The sequence below is a fragment of the Taeniopygia guttata genome, chromosome 4 (assembly GCF_048771995.1).
Source record: "Taeniopygia guttata chromosome 4, bTaeGut7.mat, whole genome shotgun sequence".
NCBI classification, from domain to species: domain Eukaryota; kingdom Metazoa; phylum Chordata; class Aves; order Passeriformes; family Estrildidae; genus Taeniopygia; species Taeniopygia guttata.
In genome coordinates this window covers 49,666,574-49,689,021 of record NC_133028.1, presented here as the reverse complement: position 1 = coordinate 49,689,021, position 22,448 = coordinate 49,666,574, and the positions used below count along the sequence as shown (strand labels likewise).

Sequence of the window (22,448 nt, the reverse complement as noted above, 5' to 3'; positions counted from 1 at the left end):
ATCACATCAGCTCTGTAGGGCAAAAATATTACAAAGCTCCCTACTGTTCATCTGCAGGGGTCGGTCTGGGGCCAAATAAACACTGCCATAAAGCCACAGTCAGCTTCACTCCAGCACCATACCTTCTTGTTCAAGAAAAGTAATACAGTATGAAAGGGGACTTAATCAAAACTCCCATCCTTGCAAAACGTCTTCTTCAGATCTGTTTATTTTCCAAGAACACAGACCTGAGGTTAGCTATGGATACCTGCTTTCCATGTAACCACTGACCTCTGTTCTCTTCAAGGGGACAAGTAGAAGCCCAGCACTGCCCAGAAGGTTTCTCTCCTCTGTTCTTTCCTACCTTCATCCATAACCTTCAAGGTGGTGTTGAGGCATTTTCCCCCAATCCTCCTTTCTAGCCCAAACAAGCCACTATAGTGGATATGTATTCAGCTTGCTCCCAAAGGACCTCAAAAACACATCCACACTATCTGGGTTTGATCCAGAGCTGGACTCTCTGATCCTGATGGTCCTTCCAACTCAGAATATTCTGTGAATCTGTCAAGCTGGGTTTGTGCATGTTTCTCATTGCTCTGTGGAATACCTCATGTTAAACAGGAACTGTACATGTAAAAGCCTTCACCTGACTTTAACATGTGTGAGAATGCTCACCCCATCCCAGCCCGTAGTTATTAAATTTGGCACAAACATCCAAAAACAGCGGCATCTCTTCCAAATCCAACACATTGAGAAGATGCCAGAAGTAATGTTACAGGCAGGTTACATTTCATTGTACAGTTCTGCTTACTCCACAGCCAGTGGGCAATGGTGCAACAAGATACTGTGCAGGCAGATCAAGCAGCACAGCCAGGAATCCCAACAAATGCCCAAACAGGCCACCTACAGGCTTGCACTTTAGGTATGGGTGGAAATATTCTTTCCCCCCCCCCTCCTCCATGCTATTATTGCTACTACTACTATGTGTTAACAGCTAATCATAATAAACCTGTGCCATACACAATTTCATCACTGTGAAATCATTAAACAGCACTGTGCAGAGTACCTGAGCTGTGATTCTTTCTATTATTTGCATCCAACAGGGATGGCAGGGTGAAAACATGCAGATCAATTCTCTCTCCAGGCCTGGGTGCCTGGTTGCCCTCGTCCTCTCCCACCACAAAGCAAAGGTGGGGGAAAGAAGGAGGGAACACGAAACAAGGAAAAGACGGGGAGGTGGGAAGAAGCACGAAATCCTCTTCGTACTAACAACAAAAGCAATTAGGAGGGCCGGAAGGGAAGAGAATCGGCACCCTCGGGAGGTGGAGGAATGCAGCACCACAAGTTGCCCGGGGAAGGGCTGACCCGGGCGGTCGGGCCGGAGGCGGCGGCAGCCCCGGCCGCGCACCCGCGCCCCATCCCGAACGCCCCGCGGCCTCACGCCGGGCTGGCTGTCACACGGCCCTGCCCTGCTCGGGAGCGGCGGCGGCCGGCGAGGAGGAGGAGGAAGCAGAGGAAGACACGAAACCGGCCCCACTTACCCAGAAAATGACATTGAAGCCGAAGATGAAATATTTGATGCAACAACTGACTTCAGGCCCCTTGTAGTGCTTTCCGGACATCCTCTGCGCTCATGAAGACGCTTTGCTCGCAGCCAGGGTGAGAACCAGAGGGGGAGGGGGAAAGGGGGAGAATTACAAAAAAAAAAAAAAACACAACAAATAAAAAGGAGGAAGAGTAGGAGGAGGGGTCTGGGAAGACTAGAAGGAGGTGGGGGCAAGACTATGAGGAGGGGTCCGGGGCCGGGCGGCGGGCAGAGCTCAAGGCCGGCTCCGCGCCGCGGGGAGATGCGGCAGGAACGGCGCGGCGGCGGGTCGGATCCGACTTGCCGGGCGCCGGGGATGGCCGGCGAGCAGCTCCCACCTCCTCCTCCTCCTCCTCTTCTCCCGCATGGAGGAGGCCCCGGCTGCTCGCGGCGGGAGGCAGGAGAGAGCGAGCGGGATCGGGGCGGCCGCCGGGAACGGCGCCGCCGGGGCAGGATCGGCCCGGGCAGAGGCCGGAGCCGCGCGCCCCCTCAGCGCCAAGGGGCCGCCGCGCGCGCCCGCCCCGCGGCCTGATTGGCACCGCTCCCCGCCAATCCGGCAGCGCGAGCGCCGCCGCGCTGGGGGCGGGGCGGGAGCGGCCCTGAGGCTCCGCCCGGGCCGGGCGTGCCGGGCTGAGGGGCTCCAGCCCGCCGTGCCTCCTGCCCGCCGTCCCTCCGTCCCTCTGTCCCTCTGTCCGTCCCTCCCGTTCGCCGGCCCGCGGTGACACAGGCCGGGGGGTGCCGAGACAGCCAGGACTGGTCCCGCCCGGCACAGGGCACAGAGCACACCGCTCCGCAGCGGGAGCGCTGCCAGGAGGGCAGCGCCGGTTCTAGGCTGGCTGCGGTGATGAGGAGGGGCAAGACTGTAATAGCACCGTGCAGGTTGTTCTCAATGGGCGCCGTCAGATCGCCTCCCACATGATCTCGTATGCGCCACACGCGCAGAAACACATGAAGAACCATTTTACAATGATTGGTAGGGTTTGTATTTTAACATCCCTTGAGTTTATATTGAATCTGACCGCCATAAAGTTATGGGGCTCCGTTGTATTCATATGCTGTTCGGGATTCAGAGTGCACGTGGTCTGGAATTAACAGCATAATTAACAGTTTTCTTTACTGAAGGATCCTCATTTCAATGGATCAAGCCTTCAAAATTTCCTGGTCCAGCTCTTAAGAGAGGCTGGAGAAGAGGAGCCTCAGGGGTGACCTTATCACTCTCCACAGCTCCCTGAAAGCACGTCGTGCCAGCTGTGACAGAATGAGAGGAAATGGCCTCAAGCCGTGCTGCGAGGTTTAGGTTGGACATTAGGAGGAATTCCTAAACAAAAAGGGTTGTTCAACTCAGGAATGGGCTGCCCAGGGAGGTGGCAGAGTCACCACCCCCGGAGGTGTTAAGACTGGATGTGGCACTCAGTGCCACGATCTGGTTGACAAGGTGGAGATTGGTGAAAGTTGGACTCAGTCTTGGAGGTCTTTTCCAACCTAATCGGTTCTGTGTTTATGTGATTCTGCAAGTATAACTTTTGATTCAATAGATGGAAGATTTCTTTATAATAAAATGCATTTCCCATCTCTACAGGATTGCGAGGTAACACACTTCAGAAACAGGATACTAAGAGAACTACGGAAGGCAGTCTTGATTCAAGATCACATCATATCAGTTATGGGACCTTGTTATGAATCTTTTTGAGAGCAAAGAGAAATATTTGTCTATCACATCTGGTAGATGATGAGAAGAAAAAAGCATTTGCTGAAATGCATCCATGAAAATAAGCAATGTTTTTGGTAAATGAGAAATTAGTGCAACACTTTGACCACGACTGTATAGTTTATCACATGAGTGTTATCCCTGTGTCTATTTTTAGCACTGTCTTTGCAAGACCATCCATGGGAACAGGGTAGAAAAGGATGAGTAATTAGTAATGTGTATGTTCTGTACCAGTGAATAAGGGCACATCGCTACTTACAGTACAGTATGGCAAAAATGTATTATATTAAGGTGCTGTTTTTACAAGTGGCTTCACATACTGGTGACAACCTGTACAAACATTTATAATATTACTGTCATAACATGCTCCTAGCATCACGTGTTGGCACCCTTTAGCATTTTAATTCTTCACAGGCAAGAGCAAAATATTGCAGGGTAATATTTTTTATGATAAATTCAGTAACAATATCAGATATTTTACCTATCAATCGATTTATTCCCAACAACTCAAAAATAAATGCAACCTACATCATTTATAGCATCATATTTACATGAGTTCACTTGCTTTCTCAATTGAGCATGGTATTATGATTGCCAAGTGTCCTTTAGAGCCAAATAATTTCACATTGTCCCATCATCTGATCAGCTTAAGGATGTCTGGTTTTTAGGGTTAGATTGCTCACTTGAAGAAGGTATTGAACACAGAATCCTGCTCTTTTTAATTCACTTTGTGTGTAATAAGCAAGCAGATAGCAAGGGCAGCAGAACAGCTTTGATGTAGGTAATTGTTCTTTCAGAATGCCAGCTGTAGCAGAGCCTTCTGCACCTGCAGCAACCTCTGCAAACACATTTTGCCTCCTGTCCTAAACAAACGGGGATAAAAAAAATCCCCGTCCTTCAACTTTGTGCCATCTCTTGTGGATTGCTTACCTGCTTTGGCCACTTAGGCCAGGAAGCTGAGCAGGATGACTGTGACAGCACTTTAAATTCACTGTTAGTTACCAGTCAACACTGAATTCTACTGTGATGTTTTGGCACAAAAGCCTGAGGCGATACTAAGCAGGAGCAATATTACCTTTTCTTGCAGAAGGGCAAGACAGTTATTCAAATTCCATCAGTTCATAATTCATCTGACAAGGCACAGGAGTACTAATGGGCGGTATTTCAATGACAAAGCTGCATCTAGCATCAGAGTGCTTCATAACACCAGGAATGCTTTGATTTGCTACCGACATTGAGAAAAAGTCCCATCTGAATGACTAAATCTATTTTCTGTCTCTAAGATGCAGATATAAATGGACTTCTTCTGACTAAAGGCCGGCCAACTCTAAAATTAAAAAGTGTGTCAAGTTTGAGAAGTTCATATCTTAAAAGAGGTATAGTTGTGGACTCTGAAATTCTTACTTCCCACCAAGCAAAGAGTCCTCAACCCAGTTCCTGAAAATCATTCCTTAGATCCAGTAGCTCTGTCTTTGTGTCAGCTCCTGTTTTTTGATCTATGAATTCTTTGACATTTTCCAGGGTAAAAGAAATGCAAGCAGGAGTGACTCGAGAAGAAAAATAGCAGCACAGCACAGTGAAGGCTGTAGATCCGTGAGTTATCCCATTGCCAATCTCACCTCATGCCACATGCAGAGATAAAGACCTGTGGTCTAAGAAAAGTTCAGTGTCTGTGTCCATAAGTCTGGTTACTTCCTAGACACTCCATTTTAGTGGGAATTCATAAGATAGCAGTCTTTTTCCATGGGGAAATCACAGAGCTTTCTGACAGACAAGATTTATAGAGTCAGAGGTGTTATCTACCTCTGAATATTTTTAAATATAAATAACATACTAGCTCATAATGCCATTTGTGTTCATTTTCTAGTTTTGCAACCATAAAACCACTTTGTTTTCTGCTTAGCAAAAGTGCAAGCACTGATGAGGGGACATTGTTTAGGTTTAGAAGGAATTCTGAGGTAAGAATTTCATAGAACTAAACTCGAGTAGTGATACAAGTTGTATTGGCCTTGGTGGAAGTACATGCTCTGCCCCAGATGTGAACATGATTTCAGCTTCCCTCAAGAATAACAAGTGCAAGTACTGACTAATTACTGTTATGGGTAACACTGGTGAGTATTGAGCTGCTTTTTCATCTGAAACTTAGCTCTCAATACTGGATAATAATATCATCTCACAGGACCAACCCAACATCATTATAATGTGATAACAACAATGTTGTTAGGATGACTCACAAAGCATGAAGCGTGTCTATACATCTACAGGGGCTAGAGGCCAGAAACTGAAGCTAAGGCGTACCAAATAACAACCAATAACCAGTTGCATTGTGTCTGATTTTATTTTCTGAAGACAGTGTGTATCCAAGCCTTTATTTCTTTTTGTGTCGGGCACCTTGAGCTGCTGCATCTGCTCCTTGTGAGAGGAAGGGGTGGGAGTGGTGGCACTTCCTGCCCACGGCTGTGCGGGCAGGGGCAAAGGAGCGCCCGGGGCTGCAGCTGCACCGCGGTGCTGCCTGGAGCAAACATCCTGGCACACAGCTCTGTTTCTGTGCCTCAGCAAGACCCTGTTCTGGAGTTCTTTACACAGCTCTTTCTTATCAGGGATTAAGCCCTGACAAGTCTATACAACAGTGAATCTGGAATAGTATAACATACCTGGTCCATAGCTCACTGTCATGCAATGGCTGCATGTGTGGTTCCAAGCACTCAAACAATCAAACTGGCTCAAAGGGCATTCATAATGAGGTCGTTCTTACAACCATTTTATGGACATGACAGTGACGGGGTTTAATGAGATAAAACGTATGCATTATTCTACAAAAAGAGACACAGTTTTGCAGTCCTGAATTAAGGATAACTGCCATCAGTGTGGGTAGTCACCTCCTCTCCCATTACTGATGCTACTGGACCATGGTCATTAAAATGGATATAAACTTAGACTCCAGTAACTGCCAAATTTCTATTTTTCACTTAGTATTGCTAAAAGCACTGGACAAACTCTGCAAATTTGGAAGCTTCTCACTTCCCAACCATGGACTATTGCCTGTGTATACCTGAAGGTTCAGGTATAATTCTTGACGATGCTCTGTCCGAAAGGACAACCAGTGTTTATCCAGTAACAGAACACCATATGATCTTCTTAAGGTCCATTAGGTTTTTCAAGGCCCTCTGACTTGCTTTCAGTCATTCTTCATCATATAATACAAGGCACACTCAACTCAGAGGTTTAACTTACAGTGTTAGCTCTGTAATACCACTCAGGAGAGTGACTATTTCCTCTGAGTGTTTTTAATGCTGATAGGATTTCCTGAAAATCCACCATTTCTTCTCAATCATTCTCAATCTTTGAGAATGTTTCCCTTCAAGGGTTTCCTTTGCTCAGGCCTAAACCACCTGAGCTTCTCCCATTCTCCCTTGTGAAGATTTTTGTTTCTCCTGGGAACCTGGATCAGAGTTTACTGCAAGAACAATCCCTCAGGAATCATTCTGGCACCTCTTTCCAGGAACACCTGTAAACCTGTCAGAAGGTCAGGGAATGCAAGCAGGTGGTGGGAGAAGATAGTGCACAACTGCAAATCTGGCAGTTGTAGGCTTCAAGTTGCTGCCAGTGTGGTAGGAAGGGAGGCTAGAAGAGCAATTAATCTCAAAGCCCAGCTTCTAGAAGTTTTCCACCATGGCCTAGCCAATAATTGAACTAAAAGGCAGGGAATACCTGTTTGGCCAGCTTGGTCAGGAGTTCAGCACCCAGACCCCTGTGCAGGCAGGAGCTTAAATTGTCTTGCTGAGAATAGAATGGAAAAAGCCGACTGTGCAAAAAAAATCTAATTTCAAATCCAAGTAACTTTTTTTTTCATTGCTTTTTGATTCAAATGGCTATAGAGATGCTGTGATCTGAAGGGACTGTATGTCCTTGCCTTCACAGCAGAGCTGATTCAAAACCCTTTGGGGAGAGCAATGAGATGCACAAGGGTGTCAGCACCTGCTGGAGGAGGGCACAGATGTGAAGTGCAGCCTGGCTGCAGGGAGCCACCCCCCACCCTCTGTCGGGAACAGGCTTGTTCATCTGAGCTATGGAAAGAGCAGTGACAAAAATGCTGTCATCTCTGCTGTGACATTGGTGTCTCCTGTCTGTCAGACTGTACAACAGGGCCCCTAACAGTTTATTAGGACTGTGCAAGTGAGCTGATAATCCCAAAGGAAGCTTGGTGATACATTTAAGCTGATTTCCTCACAATTTTGTGTCTGGTTCTTCAAACCTACCATCTCTATTAATATCCGGTGACAGCTACCACATAGCTGGATCAAAGATACCAGTTTCCTTTACCTTTGGTATTGACACTTCTGATTTCTCAGATGTTATGCAGAGCTGCCACAGCAAATGTAGAACTTGTAACAGCACTGGTGAACAGGTATTTTCCAGTAGTATTCTGTATAGCTTATATCAGTGGACCTGCTTAGGAACAAGGTAAATAAAATAAGTTTATTTAAACATTCCCAAAAGGCATAAAATAGCACTACTAGAGTGATTACAAACTATGGCTTTTTGCTTCCCACAGCGTCATAGGAGGAATACGCAATGCCTGTGATTATGCTACATCTGACATTCTGGGCTCAGTAACAACATTCTGCTTGTGATAGGATCAAGTAGGACTTTGTTTCTGGACTACTTCCAAATGTGAGGTTGCTCTTCATAAATAATCTGCACGTTACACTTCAGGCACCTGTAGAAAGGAAGCACTTTAAAAAATTTACAATTTATTTGTCTGCAAGTCCACTAAATGGAAATTTTCAAGCCTTTCTTATGGTCTTCTGTTGCATTAACAGAACAAGAAACCCTTCTGCAAATGAGAACAGAATAGCCACTAATATTCTTTTTGGGTTTTTGGGTTGAACAAATTAATTTTGAGGTCTATTTATTCAGAGGTTCATCTTTGCTGTATGTTTCACTACCTGTGTTTCTCTGTGAGTCTTGATGGGTGTAGTTCATCTGAATTTCCTGCTCTTCTACCACACTAGTTAAATCATCAGCTTCTTTTTTCTTTTTTTTTTTTTTCTGTCATAGCACTTTAAGAAAATTGAACTGTGAGAGACTGCTACTTAGAAAAGAAAACCCAGCCCAGAACTATTTCTAGATTCATCTTCACCTTACTATTTCATGTCTCATCATCTTTAGACACATCTTCCATCTCCCACAAAGGTGTTAAAGTGCCCTAAGACTTCCAGGTTTGATATTTTAGGTAATATTACCTTGGAAGCAGGGACAATGACTCCTCCTTGTTCCTGCAAGTGGCAAACATAAAATGCCAGTGCTGTGACAGCAAAACAGCTAAAATAATTTTAATTTGAAAACATACCTTTCTCTTGGTTTGAACTCAGGATACAAATACATCTATAGACACACAGTGTGAACCCATTAAATACAAGTAACAGAGCTGAAAATGTAAAGAGACTGATAAGGGGGAAAAAAGTGCTATCTTCAGAAAACAGATTCTTTGCCTATTCCTCTTGTCTGCTTTCAGGCAGTAGAAATCTTCCTTTTGAAGTGGGTCTTCTTGTTCTCTATGATGTATTAATCTGCAGTCATCAAAAAGTTGACATTTTTCATCCAGAGGTATTAATTTTTTGAAGATGTTGACTGTGGGCAAAATAATTTTTCTTAAAGGAAAGACATTGCTGCCCCAAATCACAGTGACACGTGTGTCAGTGTCTCAAAGTTTTACAGATTTTATACCACCAAATTCACCAGATCAAAGCACGTGGCTGTGACTATTTCAGGACATTATGATGCTGTAGTTCAGTCTGAGTGATGAACTGTTAAATGTGTCCCACTTATGCATACACCTACGAAATAAGACTCAGTGAAAATTGTATTATACATGGAATGGAAAAAACCCCAAGAACAGGATTAGGGAGCGTTTATGTTTTGTCTTGCAAAAAACTTATAATTTTCTTAGATATTACCACAGCTCTTTCAGTACATTTCAAAAGTTTGAACTATTCATAATGAAGGTAAATCTGCTAAAAGCATCATCTGTTTAAAAATGTTAAGCTATAAAGTGGGTGGGCAGAGAGCTTACAACGAGTCCACTGTTGTGGGCTAAGCACAGTCACTGAGCTGGGAACAAAACTGAGCTGGACAAAAAGGAGGTCCAGCCATCTAGTGGTAAATTACCCCACTGTGCAGCCTGCTGGTGTCTGCCTTCCAGAGGGATGCTGCATCTCAGGGCCTCCCTCTGCTCTGGGAGAAGACATTGCCCAGATTTTGACTGGTTCAGGACTCGGCAGCAGTGAGACATTTAGGGAGCAAGCCAAGGTCCAAAGGACCCTGCAGCAAAACCGGGAGAAAGGGTGGCAGGAGCAGCGACAATGTCAAACACAGGGGCAGCTTTGGCTGGGTGGACAAGGAAGAGCCCGCACTCAGCCACTTCTGCACTGTAAAGAACATCTGTTTACAGGTGCCTGCTTACAGTGCTTGTTCTCTTTCAGAACACATCTTTGTCCTAACGAGCTTATACTTGCTATCCTGCCTGTATCTGTACAGCAGCAGTCAGAGAAAAATGTGGGCAGTTTTCCATATCCCATAGCAGAGAACACATGTCCAGTGGATATGCACAACCAAATGATGCAATGCACTTGTGTCCCACTTCACACATGGAAAAGAAAGGTTTAATCCAAATTTTCACATTTGAAATGAGAATGATGCAATCAAACAACTACACAAAGAAAGCCATATGCTGAGTCCAAGCTGGAATGAAATACTTGTTAATTTATTGAGAGTGAACTGTTTTATATCTTCTGTGTGATTACAAAGTAATAGAAAAAACATTACCTTGGCAAAGCCAGAAGAGACATCAAAAGAGTAAACCATTAAATATTTCAAGAAAAGTTTAAAAACCAAACAATTTGTATGCCTGAATACCTCTCAGAATTCAGCCCAATATGCCAAAGCTCCCATTGCAAAAGTGATCTCAATGTTTAGAATACCAAGTCTCCTTGAAAGCAGTCAGATGCAAGTCCTACAGGGCCTAGTTTGCAACTTTCTTGGGCACTGAAGAGTGGGATGGTGTAAGCAGCCTAGATATGAAATGACCATTGGTGAACTCATTTGATTAGCTAATTTGACTGCTACTCAACACTTCTGAGATATCAGATTTTGTCCAAAGCAACCCTTTCTTGCTTTACAGACACATGATGCTGCATTGCAGCTTATAGTCAGCTTCCAAACAGTGGCCAAAGTGTTTGGTTCTGGTTATACCAGTCATAGCTAGGTGAATGTGGAATAATTCTGTGAAACTCCAAATAGTTAATTTTGTGCTGTAAGAATTTTTATAACGGAAACCAGAGCTTTGTTCCAAGTAGTTACTGCAATGTGAACTGATTGTAGCAGAAACATTTGTTCTTTATCAGAAAACACAGTACTGGAGGGAGCACAGAGGATAATGCTTCCCTTGAGGCAGGGGATAGCAAGTCAGCTGACAGCCACTAGTGTAGAAAAGAAATACAGCTGTGTCCTCCCCGAGTGTTATCAGCTACTACATCTCAAACCCTCACTTCTCTTTGTGAAAGGTTTCTGTTACTCACAGTGATAGCAAAAAAAAGCAGGGAGGAAACATCTGGTTGCTACTTTGAAGTGGTTCTTGCCATTGATTTTCCAATGTAACATTAGAAAATAGAGATGCAAATTCATCAGGCATGTTTTGACAAAGTTCTGTTCTAAGGAGTATTTGGCCATGGAAAGGGTGAATCTCCCAATGAGCAATTATGCTCAGTTTTCATTTGGCCTTTCCCAAACATGCTCTCTTACCTGGCTAACAGGAGAAATTACCTGCATGGTGCCTGAAACATGGTGTTCCCCAGTGGGATGTCTCACACCATCTGGCTTTACCACTTTCTTTTCACTAATGGATCACACCTGATATTTGCATTGAATCCTACACCATAACACTTTCAGAGCTGTCTGAAACCACAGACTTCAGAAAGAAAACAAGGATAAAAGTTGTACTTCTCACTTCTCTCTTTTACCCACCAGGAAACTGAAGCAACTGGTAAGGTGTAATGGACTTTCTTGAAGCATCTCAGTAAATCAGTGGCCAAGTTTGCTGTCTGTTCCTGTAGGCAGCAGTAAATAGGCTAGGGCAGAATGCTGGACATGAGCATCCTGCTCCAAAATCTGACAGTCTGCTTTTCCTTTCTTTTTTCTGGTGAATAAGACCTCATCTTTGGGATGAAGTAGTACCCAAATCTGCATTCCTTTGCCATATTTTTTGGAGATTCATTGAAACATAGTTATTTTTTAAAGACTTGAAAGTGGAATTTAAAAGCTGCTGACTTAAGAAAAAGGGGTCAAGAAGGAGAGCAACAGAAAAGGGATCAATGTTTTTGGGCAGAAAACATGGAAACAGCACCTCCTTCAATTTGTAAAACATCCACTGGGGTCAGGTTGGGGTGTTTTGGCAATGAGTACACAATCCTGCAGACATTTGGGGCTGTCTACACTCGGGGCACCACTGCTCTCTCACTTTCGACTACTCTGCAGGTCGCCTGCTGGGCTCTGCAAACACACTCCTCTCCTGTGGTTATTTTTGAAGCAGCTCCTTAAAACAGATATCCTCAAACTTGTCTCTTCCCTGCTACACAAATAACACTTTGCCTCATGCTCCTGACATCCTTTTGAACTTAATTTAAAAAAAAGAAAGAAAAGAAGGGGGTAAAGAAGAGTATCTTTTCCCATTGGTGATTTCTGTTGTAACTTTAAGGGCACTGTGACTCTGAGGCATGTGAGTTGCTTTTGTGCCCTTCAAGAGCAACCTACTAAGCTGTTTTGTTTTGTTTTGTTTTGTTTTGTTTTTCCCTGGCCTTCTTCCTTGCCCTTCCAAGGATTCTTTCCTTTTTAGGCCCTTTTCAGGTCTCTCCCTCTTCTCCTTCTCTGACTTCTGGATGCATTGCAAACACCACAGGTCTCATAAAAACTTCCTCTTGGGTAATACTACTGAGGAGGAATCCACATGTATCAGTTACACTTTGTCCTCCTTGCATAGTCTTCCTGCAGCTACCAGTACTATTGTCTGACACCCAGACACACCTGCTTTGGGCATCCCAAACTTTTCCCTTGGAAGGAATCACTCGCCTTAAATACATGAATCCTTGATTCTCTTAGTATTACTAACAATGGTATTTTTCCTAAAGAAGCAAATGAAATGTGTGCAGAATGAACTAGCTTGAGATGCCATGATTAAAGGAGGTGCTAAATTGTGGAAAAGCATATGAAACAAAATACCCTGAATAGAACATTTGGCCTAAATGTCATTATCTGATACCTTTTGTGCACCCAGGCACTGATTCTGCCAGCCTTGCTCACTGAGTAGGCAGGAAGTATCCTTAGGGGTTTAAAGGGAACTGCCTAGGCAGGAAGGATCCTTAGGGGTTTAAAGGGAACTGATCAATAAGGTGGTTTCCATGAGTGGAGGAAGCAAGCACAAGCCAGCAGAGCTGGAAGCAGAGGAATTATGTAAGCCTATGAACATTGAGCTCACACGTGAAATCCCAGCTGTGAGCAAATCAGTAAGAGTTTGGGGATTTTAAAGGCTGAGGGTGGAGAGGTTTTACCACACAGTTTATTACACCATGTTTCTACCAAAGTGCAAAACTAAACTAATTTGCAGAGCCAGGGGCTTCAAAGAAAAGAAGAATATTCTCCCCTGTATCGAAGGTCCTGTGTACATTCAGCAGTGACACCCCTGGAAAGCTAAACCAAGGAATTACAGTTTAGAAAATGCAACTTTTCAGAGACAGCCCTGGTGGTATAATAGCATTCCTGAATAGCTGTTGTAACACTGTTGTTAACAAGGCCTCTGAAATGCCAAACAAGGTTTCAACAATTGTTAATCCCACTCAGTTTGCTTCTTCCTAGGGGACTGCAAAATTATCAGGCTGTCCATTTCTACTCCTCCTCTTTGCCTGATGTCTGAGAGCAAGGTCCTTCAATCTTCAGTGCCTGCAGAAGCTTTGTTAGTGGCGTCACAGGGATTATAAACAGGCCACTGTGTAGGGACAGGGTTTAAACTGGACTCATAAGGTTCAGAACTTGTTTTTTCAGTTTGTCAGTTTTTCTTTTTTTTCCAACCATGTAGCCTATCTCTCAACAGCCATGCTCTCCCTAATGCTAGAGAAGGAAAACAGCCTTCCCCAGTTCAGTGCTGTCTAAGAGGAGATGGAAAGATGCTTAACACACACAGAGGCCTTGCACACCCTGTGGAGGTTTTTTAGCCTTTAGTCACATCTCCCAGCATGACTGGCCCAGCAGAGGAAACTGAAAATGGTAAGTGTTGTCTGCTATGCCTGTGTTTGTGCTATGCTGTGAACTATTACACCTTTGCTGCTTCAGCACAGAAAATGGGTCACAGTTGTGATTTCAGGAGGAGGTCATTGGCCCAATTACTCAATAGTGAGAAAGGGAAAACTTTAGCTGCTGTTCTGCCAAAACAAAAAAATCATGACCCAGCATGATGTGAGCCTGAAGACAGATACTGAAGTTACATACACTGTGCGGTTCCAGATGAGTGGGCATGTTGACCACACCCAAACACAAAATCAAAATAAAGCAACTTAATTAGAGAAGATAAAGTGAAATCAAACATCCCCAGCCCCACAAAGCAGCCATGCTGGGGAGCATGGATGCTCCAGCCTCCTTATGCTGGCACATAAAGCCCATTGGCAGGGATACAAACATGGCTATACAGAGCTAGGAGGACACACTGACAAAGGGTCAGGTCACATAACAAGAACACGGACACATAATGATAAGAAATGGGGAACAGTTTTAAACTAAAGGAAGAGAGATTTAAATTAGATAGTAGGAAGAAGTTCTTTACTGAGGGGGTGCTGAGGCACTGGAACAGGCTGCCCAGAGCAGCTGTGGATGCCCTGTTGCTGGGAGGCCCCGTTCAAGGCCAGGCTGGATGGGACCACCCTGATGTGGTGGGTGACATCCCTGCCCACGGACCAAGGAACACTCAGTGCAGCTGCAGTACAGCATCTCCATCAGCAACACTGAAGCTCTCAGCATGACAGTGAGAGAGCAAAGAAAGAGAAGGTAGCAAAGGCCTCTGCGTGTCCTGCAAGGGACAGGGGTTCAAAATCCCCCACATACCTGTTTCAGTTACAACTCTAACATTTCACTGTCAGCACAAAACAGGAGAGGGGAGGACATTCTCTTTATGAGAACATGTTGAGGGTGGTGGACAGTAGGATAGGACACCTGCTGTTGCTGGCTCTCAACCAGCCCTAGGACATGCATTCCCATCACCACCAAGATAACACTTATCCTTCCCTCCCTACACAGTGCAGAATTCACTTCTCTTTCCATACAGCCATCCTGGCAGGTGGGAAGATAGGCCAGGAAAACCCATCCAGGCTGGACATGGCACCATGCCTCTGGCAATAGAAAGAGCTTGCTGCAGGTCACATCTCTCTTCACAGTGCCACAAAAGCCTGAGCCACCTCCTCCAGACACCTTCTGTCCCCTGCTGTCACCAGCTGAGAGAAAAAAGACTAGTTTTGTTTTAGTTAATTTTAAACCAGTGAAAGCTGATTATTGCTTAGTAAACTTAATCCATGCCTGCTCTCTAAACACAAAGGGAAAATATGTATATTTTCCTTTATATAGCAAAGAAGAATAGACAAAGAATCTCTTCAGAAACTACAAATCAGAGGACTTGGTGAGAGCTGTCCAATTTTATCCTCTTCCTTTCTAATTACCATTGCAACCAGGAGCTGAAAGTCTGCTGGACTAAGGTGTTTTACTAAAGCTTTCAGCAGAGTGCAGTCAGCTCTGTGCTATCAACCTGCAGGCTCACTCACACTTTGAGAAAAGTATTTCTCCATGTCAGAAGCAGTAAATTTCAAAAGCAGCAAATTTCATGAGCAGCAGCCAATGAAAAATCATGGAAACTTAGGTGCCTGTGACAGCTGGAACAAAGGTGTAGCAGTTCATGTCATGCTGTCTGCATCAAACCACGGGCAACAGCTGTACTTTGACACCAAATCCTCTTTCTTCACATTTAGGTGTATTAACTGAGTATGGGCTTCCTCCCACATACCTGTTTTCCATCGCCCTTAATGCATGGCATTCTGCCACCCAGAGTGTAAAATGCAGTCACCTTTTTCTTCAGGTCACAGAGCAACTCCAGCCATGCTTGCAGCTAAGCAGTCTCCCAGCTGTCACCACTTGAGTCTCATAGCAGCTGAAGCTGATTTAAAGGCAGCAGACAGCAAAGTCACATCAAGAAAAACTGATCCATTTCTGCTGCAAAATTGACATGTGGAAAGGCAAGGGCAGGTAATAACAGTCTATGGATCTCTAAAAGAATTTGGTGCAAGGTGCAGAGCTGCACCAAAATGAAAGGAATGCAGGAAGGGTGCTGAGTTGCCCACATGCCCTAGGGACAGAGGAAGGTAGCAGCTTCATCTGCAACCATTACTTGTCTTGACCCCCTGGCAACACAGCCAGAGAAAAAATAGCAAGGTCTGCACTCTCATTCCCCTTCTCTCTTTCTGCAGATGCAAATACTCAGATTTTCAGGCTGCTTTTATGCCTTCCCATGCTTCATCACAGCAAATATTTGCAGGTGACATAGTGCTTCTTTTTGAGCCATTTCCTCCTTAAACCTGGGTTCTCCCTTCACCCTCTTCTGATCTGTAGTCTTTGCTTTTCTATTTGTATGGCTTACAGGAAGGATAAAGGTGTTTTTCTCCCTACCCTCCCCACAGGGGTGAAACCTGACAGGTTTGACCTAAAGCCATCACTTTTTTATTTCTGTCATTGTAACAAACCCACTCTTCTTTCTCAGGGTTTTCATCACAGATGCATACCAGATAAATTCACCTGGTGCAGGGGTGAATGGCACTCTTAGAATACCTGAATCTCTTAGCATTTAATCTACAGTACAATTTATAACTAGCAAAATGGCACATGTAGATCCTTGTAGGTCTAGCTGAAAAGGCTTATATTAATCCTGAAAGGCTTAAAATCACTTTCAGGTACAGACTGAAAAGAGTTAACCAGCAGTTCCGTGGATCCAGCTGTTTCATTCTAGGGGCAGACATCTTGCCTAATACAGGCAAGATCTATATGAGTAACCCTTTGATAAGTTGGAAGGGGTTTGTAATTGTTAGGGTTTTTTTGCAAAGAGCCATGGAGAGTTTCTTGTGGGCCTGTGAACCAAAGCAGGGAGTTTGATGAGACCAAAACAGTGAGCATCTGGGGCTTGAGACACACACTGACAGCAGGAAAAACTGCAGATGGGTGCCATCACCAGTATCAAGAAGTTATAAATGTTCATAAGCTTGTAAGTGCTTTTCTTCACAAGTATGCTGGAGCAGTACTGGTCTGCTGCCCTACAGATACCAGCATCTTCCAATCATCTCCAGTGCAGTTGCTTTATCATTATCAGCAGAGCCCACAAAATTGTTTACAGAGCAGAGCAGCAGGCTGGTCAGGTTATCTGGCAGCCTTAAAGCTGTCTCTTTCTGACAAACAGCATACATTCTGCTCTAGGAAGGGGCTGGCCCTTACTTGGAACAGCAAAACAAGCCGAGTGGTAAATAAATCTCAAGTCAGATCCAATGAATATATCCAAAGTGAAACCTCCCAGTGTCAGGCAGATAGGCGAGTTTGAAATCTGAACTTTGACAAAATAATAACTGACAGCAGCTGCAAAGCAGAGTTAGCAGAGCTGGAGGGCTACTTTTTAAATTGACTACTTTAAAAGTGGGCTTTTGTGCACTTTAAAAGTGGGCTTTGTCTTTGGTTGTGAGAAAAGGAGTGATCTTCATTTATATCATCTAAGGCAAGATAACTAGTGGAAGGTAGGTGAGAGAACAAGCCAGCCGTATTTTTAACAGCTAACAAAGTGAAACAACTGATTGGCGTCATGCAGTGCTTCGACCAGTGTGACTCATACTGAAAGGACAAATTCGCCATGACAGGATATGAACTATCACATACAAATAACATCATCTTTTTCCCCAACCAAATGCACGTCCATAAAGCCAGAGAACAGGAAGTACATCCTTGTCCCTGGCATAAACCCACCTGATGACAAAGAACATCTGTCATTATGGAACTTTTCCACAAAACCATTTTCTATGGCACATATATGTTTGCCAAAGGACATCCTGTGGCAGATACCACAAATGACTGACTGGGGGACAAACACTTTTGTCTTATGATTCCATAAGATAAAAGTCCCTTTTCCATTGGCTTTCCATGTGCATGCTTGAGTTTTAACTCAACTGGTTACAAGAAGAAAGTAAGTTCATCCATTCACAGTTAACTCACATGTAAATAGGATTTCATAAATATTGCCACAGTCCCTTGGCAGTAGTGGCAGCCTCCACTGCAAGAGTGCCTAATCACATCTAAGGAAAATTATAATGTCACACTTTGAGCACCATCCTTGAAGCCAATGAAAATTTCTTTACTCCCCTAGTGACATCTGACAGCAAAGGAAGTGTTCTGATTGCTTTAAGATGTTCTGCACTGAGTCAAAAAGCCAAAGCCCTAATTACAGTACCAGGAACCTGAGGATCAGCAGCCACACTGTTTCCCTTACTGTCAGCTCAGAGGCTGGCACAGCAGGTTCAGCAAGAAGCAAACTGAGCACCAGCAGTGCCTGCAGGATTTCCTTGGTCTTGCCTCAGTGCTCAGAGATGCCCTGTGCCCCTTTGAACCTTGATTAAAGCTGCCCAGGCTGAGCTGTCAGCATGACTCAGCAGCAGCACCATACCCAGTTCACACAGTTCTCACTCTTGTGCCGAGTTCACAGCTGCATTACACATCTCCTCAGAAAATTTATGTGAGATAAAGGCTCCAAACACAGCTTATGCATTACATCAAGGTCCGTAACAAATACCGTTACGTCAATTACATCTGAGGACTGAAAAAATGCAAATTTCTTGTAGCTATAAATCTTACAATCTCCTCCTCCCCCATATTTTTTCAAAGGAAAATAAGTTATAGCTGGAATTCTCTATTATTTGAGCTCATCTTCAATCAGTTCTTGAAAGATTTGTATCCCCTTACTCTTGGACTGTACGAAATGTATCTTCAAGAAGTTATTATGTGGACTGGCTGATATTTTTGTAAGCTTAATAAATAAGATTTTTTTAATTAACAAATTACAGTAGAAATTTATGAAAGTTAATTTTATGAAGGTAAGATGAGGGATGTTCATTAAACTTCCTTTACTGCTAAAATTTGTGTACAAATAATGCGCTATTAATTTTAAGAATATTTTTATCTTCAACTAAATTTGTCTAAAAAGGAGTTAAGTTTTTCAGGAGGCAACATGATACATAAAATCTGATAAGACATTTCTTTGGCAGAGAAAAATCAACACTTCTACACAGAACAGTTGTAGCAATTACATCAAGGTCAGGCTTTTACTCCATTGCAGACTCTCTCAGCATGGAAACTCTGAAATTCAGAAATTTAGAAACCTGAAATTCAGACTGCAGTAATAGGTCAAATTCCCTAAAAAGTAAAGGTAATACCTATGACAATGAGAGTTTTATACATATTAGTATTTACCATTAACAGTAGTTCCTTCCTTTTTGCAAGCTTCATAATGAATTAATTATTCTAGAATAACCAAAGGAAGGAAAAAAACCCACAAAAAACTTCCTCTCAAGCAGACCCAAGTTTTGCTCTTGTTAATTCATACTTCTACATTTCCAGGTCAGGAATTCTGTCACCAGGATAGACAGGATCTTAAAATTGGGACATAAAGAACAAGCAGAATAGAAAATAAAGAAAAAAATAATCCTGATCTTCTCAAAACATCTCTCTCACTTCAGCCTTTCTTCGAACAGCACAAAGTAGGATCTGGCTGACAGCATTTATTCCCTTGAAGGTCAGCTTTCAAAGAAAGAGCTACTTTAGCTACCTCAAAAGACTGTGAAGCGTTTTTTTTTTCTTCTTTCTTCAGTGGAGGAGGGAGCCTGAACTCTGGAAGAAGGCAGCAGGAAGAGACAGGCCTGTGCTCCTTCAGGGAGATGGTCCCATGGAAATACAGCTCTGCCCCAATGCTGGGGTCCCGCTTCTCGGGCTGCTGCGGGTCCGGATCTGCAGAGCCCAGAGCGACGGGACTGCATGAAGCTCCCTCACCTCGACAAAGATGAGTTTCCATGATGAGCCACCTCCCTCTCAGTGCCTCTCCTATTTGACAGTGTTGAGCCAGCAAACACTGACTTTCCGTGGCAAAATGCCTGAGTGAGGAGATCAGGCTGCCTTTGTTTATGGCTGTTTCATTTATTAGGTCACAAGGTTCCTGAAGTCATCGTGGGGCTGTTTGAAAACAGCAACACCCGAGGCCAGAGCGCAGGCACAGAAGGTTCCTTTGCGAAGGTGGCACCATTTGCATTTGGTTACGTCTAACTGAAAGAGGATTTACAGCATCAGCAAAGTGAAAATCACACACTACCTACAGACAGCTCTGCCAAGCAACATCTGGACTTAGTGATTTAACTGTTAACAGGGTGCTTGCATTTGAAACAGCCTGGTCCTCTTGATCAGGTGAGGCAGACTTGGAGAGGGCCACATAGTACTACTTTGGAAAAGTTGTGCTAATTATCAGGGGTTGCTCTTTTTTTTATTTGCAACCAGATTTTCTCCTTCTGCCACTTCTTTATTTTTATGGCATTTATGAGTCAATTGCAAGACTTTTATTTAGACATTGTAACAGTATGGTTTGCACGGCCCTAGGTGGAAGATTAACCAGGCTTCCAGTACTCAACAACAGAAACCCACAAAAAAACCTAAACTGCAAACAGGACTGGCAGAGAGTACGGTTTGAAGAAAAAAGAAAAAAAGCAAGCAAAGGTATCTGCACCCTCTTTTGTTGAGTGGTAGCTCTGACATGCTGCCACCAAACTGAATTGAAAGGGGAGGCTCAATCTCAATTGCTTTGTGGAAAGCTACAATGACACCAATGGAAGTGCTTTCTCACAATGCATCGCTGTGCTGGAAATTCAATTGCTGTGTCAACTTCAAAAATCAGTATTATAAATTCATTCAGAAAGGGACTCATCAAATTAATGGAGACAGATCAATCAGGAGCTATTAAACACAGCAGCCTTAGGTACACAGTTTTTTTTGCCAAAAGTGGACAAGGGATCCCAAAGGAAAAACTATGGATCTTTCATTCCTCAAGCTGTTTCCTAATCATCTGTCACTGGCCGCTGTAGGAAACAGGACACAAAGTTCAGTCAATATTTTAACCAAGTTGGTAGGACACCTTTGCTGTCAGCCTCAAGTTTAAAATAAGCATGGTTGAGAATACAGCATATGCCAAAGGAAGGCAAACAGCAGAGGTCCTGGCTCCCAAGTGAGCCAGAAAGTAATTTTCTGCATGGAATGCTCCAAGTAACAAAGTATCCTTAAAGCTTTACTAGCAGTAATGAAACTCCTGCATTTGGGGGAAATTTTGGGTTTTTAAGCTGCCTCCAGAGAATAAAAAGGTCCTGGACTTTACCACATGGAGACAAGTAAAGCATATCCCGTTTTATTGACATTTGAGTCTACAGAACACAAGTTCCTATCAGCCCAGTTCAGTGTTATAGTTACATATAATTAATTTTTCCTACCTGTACCACAACTCATAGTAATGGATAACAATTTAAAAATATGTTACATTTTTATCCTCCTGCACTGAAGAGGAAAAAACAGTCACATCAAACTGCATGCTGAAAACAACTATCAGCATTTCCAAAAACATCCACCGTGGTTTACAAGTTACCTCTCTAATCCAGGCAGCTACAGAGAACTGCTCTATGGCATTTCTAGCTTTAGACTGTGGCAAGGCACAAGAACAATTTCTGCAACAGTTATTTTCCTCTTGAACATCTCATACCACCAGATGAAAGAAATAAGCTCTCTCAAGGGCTCCCTGCAAAAGCCAGCCCATGCCACAACCCCCTGCAGCAGAAGCCCATTGATTTCTCCAAATGTGTTAAGTCCTTCTTGCTGGGGCAGACAGGAGCAGCTTTAAAGGAACACACAGTGAAGGTGTTTTTAGGTGGTCCTAAATATGGCAAACACAATACCAGCTGTTGGGAATGGCAAGGCACTGCTGGTTTGTGTGTATCTTTTTACTGGAGTTCTTTTGGGATTTGGGATACACCGCCTACTGCTGTATTGCCAAATGTCTCCTTCCACGTGTGTTCACCACTTGAAGTTTTTTATAGAACCATCTTATGGCTGCTTGAGGGCAGATGGCAGCTGGAGCCTGCACCTGGAAAATGTGTACTTGCAAGTATTTGGGTCAGCATCCAATCATTTTAGCCAGGCGGGAAGTGGGAACAGGCCCAGCTGTCAAACCTTTCCAGAGCCAATCTGGAAACAAAACACACACCTGGTGAAGCTCCCAAACACTCTGTGTGTGTGATCCTCAGCCTGCTGCAGGGAAATACGTGGCCACATGCCCTCAGCAGAACAACCTTGCAGGAAACAGAGAAAAGAGGATGCCTAAAAGGCAGGAATGGCACTGGAGTCAGGAAGTTTGCAGCCTGGGTGGACTGGAGCTGTTCTTACCTGTGCGTCTGGCAAACCATCTCCCTAAGTGAGCACATAATCTTGCTGGATCTTCCTAATATCTGCCCATTCTGTGTCATTGAGGCATTCCTTTTTCCAGGGCAAAATTCCTAAACCACACATTCCTTTCCCTGACTCTTTCTAAAGCCTCTGCAGCAAAATCTAGGCCATGACAGATTGTCCCTGTGTTGCTTAATGACAAAGCAAAAAAGAAACTTTGCTGAAAGGGAAAAAAGCCCCAAACCAACAAATTAAGTTTTTAAAGTTGTCAATGACTGTTTTCTCCATGGGTAAAAATGCAGAAAGAACAGATCACACCAAATGCCACACAGCTAGTTACTGGAAAACAATGCAGTCCGCAGTGTTCCCTGAAATTCATTAAAAAAAAAAACAAACCCAAACTACTAGGTCTCACTAGATGACCAAACAAAAGATTTAAGTAGCAGCTTATCTGACTTGTTTCCCTTTCTACAAGGCCTCAAACTCACTTGAATTACTTTTCTGTAAAACGTCACAAAGATAGAAGTAAAGTAGGGAAGCCCTATGATTGCATTTTCTACCCCAGCACTCCCCACACAGACATGAAGA

At 43.8% G+C, this 22,448-nt stretch overlaps 1 protein-coding gene and 1 long non-coding RNA gene across 3 annotated transcripts in view; one reads left to right on the top strand and one right to left on the bottom strand.

Moving 5' to 3' along the window:
* The window catches only part of TSPAN5 (tetraspanin 5), an 82,418-nt gene extending 80,308 nt beyond the window's left edge, over nt 1-2,110 (bottom strand). The window contains exon 1 of the mRNA XM_002194199.7: nt 1,521-2,110. Coding sequence (XP_002194235.1) covers nt 1,521-1,601 — 81 coding nt within the window. The 5' untranslated portion in view covers nt 1,602-2,110. The remainder of the gene's footprint in view (nt 1-1,520) is intronic.
* LOC140683989 (uncharacterized) lies at nt 1,505-22,255 on the top strand. 2 transcript variants are annotated; one of them, XR_012055741.1, is made up of 3 exons: nt 1,505-1,638; nt 4,794-4,865; nt 19,258-22,255. It is a non-coding gene; the product is annotated as an uncharacterized lncRNA (long non-coding RNA). The 2 variants fall into 2 exon arrangements; XR_012055740.1 differs by lacking the exon at nt 4,794-4,865 and having other exon boundaries at nt 1,510-1,638.
* Nucleotides 22,256-22,448: the final 193 nt, after the last annotated feature.